General features: G+C 36.7%; 1 protein-coding gene across 1 annotated transcript in view; it reads right to left on the minus strand.

Annotated features, from left to right (window-relative positions):
• The window catches only part of LOC107751097 (runt-related transcription factor 1-like), a 16410-nt gene extending 8602 nt beyond the window's left edge, over nucleotides 1-7808 (minus strand). Inside the window, exons 1-3 of the mRNA XM_016566699.1 lie at nucleotides 7092-7808; nucleotides 4587-4843; nucleotides 3452-3608 (exon numbers count right to left, since the gene is read on the minus strand). Coding sequence (XP_016422185.1) covers nucleotides 3452-3608; nucleotides 4587-4843; nucleotides 7092-7119 — 442 coding nt within the window. The 5' untranslated portion in view covers nucleotides 7120-7808. The remainder of the gene's footprint in view (nucleotides 1-3451; nucleotides 3609-4586; nucleotides 4844-7091) is intronic.
• Between the last annotated feature and the right edge of the window lie 359 nt (nucleotides 7809-8167).

Raw genomic sequence — 8167 nt, forward strand, 5'->3', positions numbered from 1 at the left:
GTAATTGTTATAATTATAAAATTATTATTATTACAAATTTTATTACTAATAAAACAATGAAAATGAAGTACTACTACTACTACTAATAATAATGTAATATACTAAAGTCAAGTTAAAATCAATTATAAATAATAATAATAAAGATTATTATAACAATGAAAATCTTAAGACACAATACATATAAATTATTATTATTATTAAAACTTAAAAATAATATAATTAAAAGATTACATAAATTATGCAATGACTTTTCACTGTCTTCACTGTCAATATTAATATCATTCATGTCTTTTTTCTTGTTTCATTTGTCATTTTTAAAGTATTATTTTAAATAAAAACATTCCACTAACAAAAATTAACACAGGTTTTCTTTGCCATACCTTGAATACATCTAATACATATGGTAAAAACATTCAGTTCCATAGTATTTACGTCAGATACCATCACTATACTATGTACAGGCTTGTAAGTGGCATGAAAAGTTTCCTGTGAACCAACATACTAATCATACTCAAATCTCACCAGTTACTTGTCAAACTGACTGAAATCACAGAAGAGACAAAACGAAACCCATCCGGCCACCAACAGCCAAACCACATCAAACACAAACTTTAATTCGCTGTTTGACACTGATCAAATGAGTGATAACGAACATAACTATAAAAACACAAGTTGGCAGTACACATATTACATGTATCGCCTCAAAAATTGTGTGTGTGTGTGAATATATACTTTTATATTTTCATTTATATTATATGTAAATACATTTTATTTATATATATATATATATGGATATTTCAGGAGCTGCTGAAGCAGTTTGTTTTTGGACATACAGTATGGTATTCTTTGAGGTACCTTCGAGAACCGCATAAATACCATAGTAAACAGCCACTACTGTGGCTGTACCATGGTAATATTACATATACAGTACTTAATGGTGCTTTTTACCATGGCATTTCTATGGAACTCCAAAGTACTAACATGGACACATCCAAAAAATCATGGTAGTACCATGGCACTTTTTTGTAAGTGTAAGAGTATAGCCTAATAAATCATCAGTACCATGATATGTGTATCATAAAAAAAGCAGGATGATATTACCATGCTTTTGGATATGGTACATGTACATATGGATATGGTAAATATCACATCATGATACATGATATATGAATACGGTAATCATTTAGTACCATGGTATGTGTTAAATAACAGCTATACTGTTTTTTTTAATTATGAAATATAGTGAATTATACTAAAATTCATGAACCATGGTACCTGTCCAAAAACATGGCATTACCGTGGTACTTTTTTTTGCAAGTGAACATGGCAACACAGTAATACCTCACGTACAAAACATACTAACATGTTTTTTTGGACATGATGCCATGGTATTTACCAACAAAGTACCAACTATCTGATACCATGGTACTGCCACAAAGTTCCTTGGAGAATCATTTAAATACCATAGTAATCGCTTAAAAAATTACTCATGTTTTTTTTTGGAAATGGTGCCATGGTGCTTCTTTGAAGTTTCTTTGAGTCCCATGATAATACCATGGTATTTGGACCCAGTACCATGATAATACCATGTTTTTGGACATGCAGCATGGTATTAGCATGGTGTTATTTTGAGTATATAATACATTTTTTTCTTTTGGGATTTTTTCATTTTATTCTACAACTCCATAGAAAACCATCTACTGTATATTATGGTCAGTAATTCAGTAATTGAGTTATTAGAAGAACCATTCAAACGTTCGTGGTCATTAAGAGTTATTAATGTTTTTGAAAGGAGTCTCTTCTGCTCATCAAGGCAGCATTTATCAAAAATACAGTATAAATTGTTAAATATTATTATGATTTTAAATAGCTGTTTTCTATGTGAATATCTGTTAAAATGTAATTAATCGCTGTGATCAAAGCTGAATTTTCAGCATCATTACTCCAGTCTTCAGTGTCACATGATCTTCAGAAATCATAATAATATTATGACAGAATAAAGGTATTCATTTCCTAAAAAAAACAAAAAAGGGTATGCATCACAAACACATTTGATTTGAGTTTTTAACGTTTCTGGATAATTGTCATTTAGGAGAGGCTCAATGCCCAAACAGGGAGGAAGTGCAGAGCGTTTCTCAAGGGGACGTCCCTACATAGTGTGTGTGTGCGTGTGTGATGTGGGGGAATTTGTTTATAATTTGTTTATATGTGTCTGTTTTGTAGAGCACTGTTGGTGTGCATGGGCAAGTAAAACTCACGAAGCAAGAAACTTTATAAATGTGTGCATATAAATGTGCCTGAAGACATCAAGTGACTCACGATGCTGCAAAAACAAAGATGGATGGACAAAAAGCCACACAGATACAGTCTTTGTTGTCTTATCTACTCGTCTGAATAATACAGAGTAGCAAGAGTGTGTGTAGAAATGCATAGTTTACATTTCTCCCTTACTTAACACGCTCTTGCTGTTTTTTCTCGATCCGCACTCTTTTCCGGCACTAAACCTAATCACTTCCATTGCAGCAGAGCGCAGCTGCTCTTGGTACTCTCAAACATCGCGTTGCTCAGATAAACAACAGTCTGTGAGGATGTGCATGTCTGAAATGCACTGAAAAGCAAGACTTTCATGCAGTAAAATGGACAAATATGTTTGGTTTAACAATCTCGACTAAACATTTATGCTTTTCTTTGTACACAAACTCAGTTTCCATTTTCAAAGCATGCATTTTGTGCTCAAACCACGCAAGCACACCTGTTGCAAACATCGACTTTGTTGCCTCTATTATGCTGTGTTCAAATGATGACACAGACAAAAGAGAGCAGGACAAAGGAGTGTGTATGCATCCGTATATTTATCGCAGGCCCAGACATGTAGGTTAAAAGCAGTGGTGTTAGCGCTGAGGGCTATATCAGCTAAATCACATCGGGCCTTGAATAGAGCCCTGCGGGACCCCTCGTTTTCCCAGAAGCCAGTCATTCTGTTGACTAACTACTCTGTCATTACGAAAGCTGGACGATTCATACATCACAAATACAGTAAGAAGTCACTCCTCATTTTCTCACAAGTCACATTTTGGCTGCTTTAAATATCTAAAATACAAGCCACAAAAATCGCTCTGCGACCACAGCAGTTCAACAATCAGACGGTGGTACAAAGGACTGGATGACTAGCAAGTGTTGTGATTTAAATAGATAAGATCTGCAGTATTTGACTGCACTGGCCACGTGCCACAGCAACAGGTAACGGTCTGTGCTGACGTGTGTGAGTTCTATATCAAAACACACAGGAACACACACATTTAACCAAGCATGTACACACGTAGGCACTGGCATTAAAATATCTCCGTCACGGCTCAGTGGTGAGTCTACATCAACTGTTTCCTTCTCAAACATGTGTATGTCTAGGTGAGGAGCAAATCTGTTATTTTTTAAAGCGTTATATGCATTTTACCTCGTCCACTGCGGCCAACGAAACGCAGGTCATTAAAACGAGCCACTTGATTCTTGATGGCGGCTGTGGCATTGCGGAGTTCGGCAGAGTAATTCTCATCATTGCCGGCCATCACTGTGACCAAAGTGCCATCAGGGATGTCACCGAGGGCAACCACCTGTCAACCAATGAATAAAGAAGATATGTAAGATACGTTTAAACCTTTGTCAAAACTGCATTTTAAAAACAAATCACACTCCGCCACAATGATAAAAGTAGGACGAATAATGAAAAAGACGAAAAAAAAAAAAATATATATATTAACAATATGATAAAAACCATTGATTTAATATATATTTAAGATTTCTAAAATGTTTTTTAAAGAAGTTTTTATACTCACCAACACTGCATTTATTTGCTCAATTATACAAAGTTTTTACAAAAAGAACTGTTTTCTGTGTGAATATATTGTAAAATGTAATTTATTGCTGTGATCAGAACTGAATTTTCAGCATCATTACTTCAACTACTATTTTTTTTATTTTTATGTATCTATGTGTTTATTTTTAACAATCTTACTGACCCCAAACTTTTGAACACTAGTGTGCATATACTATTATTAGACTTAACAAAAGATCTTATTTAATTACTTTATCACTAAGCAAAAACATTGGGCAGAGGGTGAAAATGAAAACCAAACAACATTCAAATCCTCTTTACAGTCCTGCGTCACGTCTACTCGTGCAATATCTCCACATCTAAACTAAATGAGCAGGTTATTTGCATATTAACTGTAAATGTCAGCACATTCTTCAGCTCTTTGTTTCAGAGCACACACATGCCTCACAGCACTACGCTCTGGTTTTGGCAAGACTGGGTGGTTCGCATTTTTACTGTCATTTGCCAAATGCGGAAGATGATGATGATGAAAGTTGTTGTGGTCACCAGTGACAACAGGAGATTAACAACAATTACTGACGCTTCCCGCCAAATCATTAGCTTAATTAAGGATGTGCATTAAAAAAGGCCAATGTCAGCTTGTAAGATTTTAAAACGTCCTCGAGCCTGAGAAAAAAAATGCATGCATAGTTCTTCATATTGCACAATATTATTAAACCATGTCATTCACAGATACCAGCGGTCTGCGGTCAGGTACCTTGAAGGCGATGGGCAGTGTCTTGTTGCAGCGCCAATGTGTTGGCAGGACGGAGCAGAGGAAGTTGGGGCTGTCGGTGCGCACCAGCTCTCCTGGGTGGTCGGAAAGCACCTCCACCATGCTCCGGTCAGCTATGCGCAGTTTGCCCATCAGGGCGGCGCCGCTGCTCTCCTGAGCCCCCAGGGGCAACCCCTCATTCATCTTCCCCGAGCTCAGGGTGGTCGAGGGAGGCGTGAAGCGTCGCCCAGGCGCAGGTTCTGAAAGGCAAACTTGCATTAGGCCTTTCACTCAACTCAACAGAAAATGTAAAAAGTTCACAATTTTGCAAAAAGTAAATCTGAGATGTTTCAAAAAATGTTGAGTTACAGGTCTAAAATGAGATTAAATAAGCAACAGTTGATGCTACTGATATGCACACATCTATATTAATGTGCAAGTGTTGCCTTGCTTGCCACTGTATTACTACGCAAAATAATTTCTAGTAAAATTAATAATTATTTATCACCAAGTGTTGCCTTGCTTGCCACTGTATTACTACGCAAAATAATTTCTAGTAAAATTAATAATTATTTATTAAATATTGGTATCTTAAATAAAACCAATAAGACATTTTTTTGCCTGTAGTAGGCCTACAGTGATTTCACTTTGAGTTGGGCCAAAAAAACACTATAGTAAAATCACTGTAATGCATGGTCACAATAAGAAAAGTGCAAAAAAAGTGTAAAACAAACCATTACTTTTGCAATTAAGTAAATCTCAGATGTTGCATTGCTCAGCACTGTATTACTAGGCAGAATAATAATTTCTAGTAAAATCATTTATTTATTAAACACTGGTGTCTTAAAAGCAATAAGACACTTTTGAACTTCTATTACAGAAATTTTACTTTGAGTTGGGCCACTAAAACACTACTTAAACATAGTAAAATCACCATAATGCATGGCTTCCCTTATTTACATCCTTTCACTCCATTGTTACTTTACTGCACAATATGTCGTCATCTGCAGCTGTGCTCAGTGTAAGCTTCTGTCTTTTAGTTTTTGGCATGCACAAAGTACAACATTTTTAAAAACACTTTTCCCAAGCAGCTTCTGGTGCCGTTACCCCGGTTGACTTCCGTGCCGGAGCCCATGCAGCAGCAGCAGTGCCTCGCAGGCGTATGAAAGCATTAAAACCGTCAGACAGAGCCGCGGCCCGCGGTCATTCGGCCAACCACAATCGATGCCACATGAGTGCGGTTACACACGTTACAGCGCTGCGCACAGAGAGCCACTGCACTCTCTCCAAACCCACCGCCCAGTATAAACAGACACAGCCGCTACATCAGGCTAAAACTGGAGTTTGATGATGGGTGTTTGGGGTGAGTGAGATGGGGTGTAGAAAACACAGATTTGCATTTGCAGACAGAATGGACAAAACAGCACACATTCCGGAAGCCATACACATACACACATAGTCCAGACATATGAGAATTTAAAAACAATGACAATGCAAAGACTTATTCTTACGGCACAGTTTGTGGGATGAAAACTAGACTTTTAAATAATTTCTTCTTTTGTTCTAAAAACACTTCTGTCACGCTCTTAAAAATATGAACTTTATATTCAAATTGGTTTCATGCATATTCTACATGCTTTCTGATTTTATGAAAGTTTTCCTAATCTAATCTAATCTAATCTAATCATTGTTCAATATTTTTCATATTTAAAATATCATACATAAATATCAAGATGATTCCATTTGACCTGATTATGAATATAAAAAGGTCAAAATGCAATATTAAAAAAAAATAAAGACATTGACAGTCATGAGGGTCTGTGCAGGTCATCTCTGTTATTTATTTATTTTTTTCTCACGTTTGACAACATAATGATTTCCGTCACTCCGTCTGATTCACTTGGCATTTTAAAAAATATTGATAAAATTTTTCCTTCATTTTTGGGACAGTTAACACTACTTAATCTCTGATTACAAATATCAAAATGACATTTAAAAACAAGTTCATCACGTACTTGTTACAATTCAGTCATTTTTATATACATTTCTAATGCATTTTTAGATCAGCTAATTTGATTTGCCTCTCATATTTAGTCTTATTTTGAATATCTTTATTTTTTATAACTCATATTTAATTACTTATTCATAAACGTATTGCTTTTTGTTCATTTTGCCGATTGACTTCTAATTGTAATGCAATGCTATTTTGTTTGAAAATACTACCTGCTTAATCCTTTTGCATTCTTATATTATTCTACACTGCTTTGACGATGTAACTATAGATTTAGTCGTGCCAAATAAAGCGAAGTGAACTGAAGTTGAGAGAGCGAGAGAGAGAGAATCTGCAGTGTTTTTGACCGGATAATGTCACATTAACATCACGATTTCGCTTAAGGTTAAAGCTTTCGGTGATTATTAACAGCTATGAGCATTCAGACATCATGGAACGTGACGCGTAAAAATAGACTCGCGAAACCGCCGTTACGCAGAGCTGAGAAACGCTCTTACCGTATTTGGCGTCCCAAAGAAAAACCATTTGGTATCTTTTGAACAGCCTCTCAGTCAGAGTCAGGATCCAGGGCTCCAGACGAGCAGCTGATCAGACGGATCAAGGGTATTAGCTCAAGCGCGACGTGGAAAGTTTGCGCGTCTTACTATCCGTTTGGTGAGGCGCAAACCGTGCCGTTCAGTCTGAACCGAACTCAAGACAGTTTATGGAGACGTTGTTGCTCTTTCAGCAGGTGCCATCAAGAGAGGACGATCTTGCGCTCGCGTATCCTTTCGAAAGTGTGCGTAAAGTTGCGCACCTTGCAAACCGCGCACCTGACGCCAGCGCTTTCGCTTTCAGTCTTTAACTGTATAAAAAGTACATGCACTCAGTTCTATAACACTGTAGCTGTAGCTGTTTAAAGAGAAAGTGTTCTTCCAAAATCCAGGACGCCGCTCGCAGTGGAAAGGATGATGCGTTGTGAATGAATCTCTCGGCAGCGAAGCGCTTTTACTGGCAATGGGCAGCGCAGGAACGCCAGCCAGGAGAGCTCATTTGCATGGGCCTTCCCCCCGAACGTTCTCATTGGTCAGCGATGACAGACCTCGACAGGCTCGACCAATCAGAAGACGGTCCGAACCGTGGATCTGAGCAGTCAATGGAATTCCTCGCGCGCTCGCGTCAAATGGTTCACTGTTGAATTGTCTGGATATAAGTTACTTATCAAATGGCAGCTAAAATGTAGGTTAAACTAAAGCAAAAACAGTTTGTTTAAATAGATTATCATCTAATATATTATTTTAAGAAATCATATAAACAATTGTTAAAAGTATAAGGAACACATATAATAGATGGTAAAAAAAAAAGAAGTTTGTTTTGTACCAGATGTTGTTTTTGTTTCATCAGAAGGAACATGATATCAGCAGAACACCAGGAAAACTCCAAAGCGCCATACTGTTCGCCAGGAAACGAATGTGATGCTAGTAAATCATGCAAACAAAAATGTCATTATAGGAGCATCAAAAAATTTGCTGACACAAATTCAGCCCAAAAAAAAAAAAAAAAAAAAAAACAGTTAAAAAAATGTAAATAACAA

Source organism: Sinocyclocheilus rhinocerous, unplaced genomic scaffold, assembly GCF_001515625.1.
Source record: "Sinocyclocheilus rhinocerous isolate Xijiao unplaced genomic scaffold, SAMN03320098_v1.1 scaffold632, whole genome shotgun sequence".
In the NCBI taxonomy this organism is placed as follows: domain Eukaryota; kingdom Metazoa; phylum Chordata; class Actinopteri; order Cypriniformes; family Cyprinidae; genus Sinocyclocheilus; species Sinocyclocheilus rhinocerous.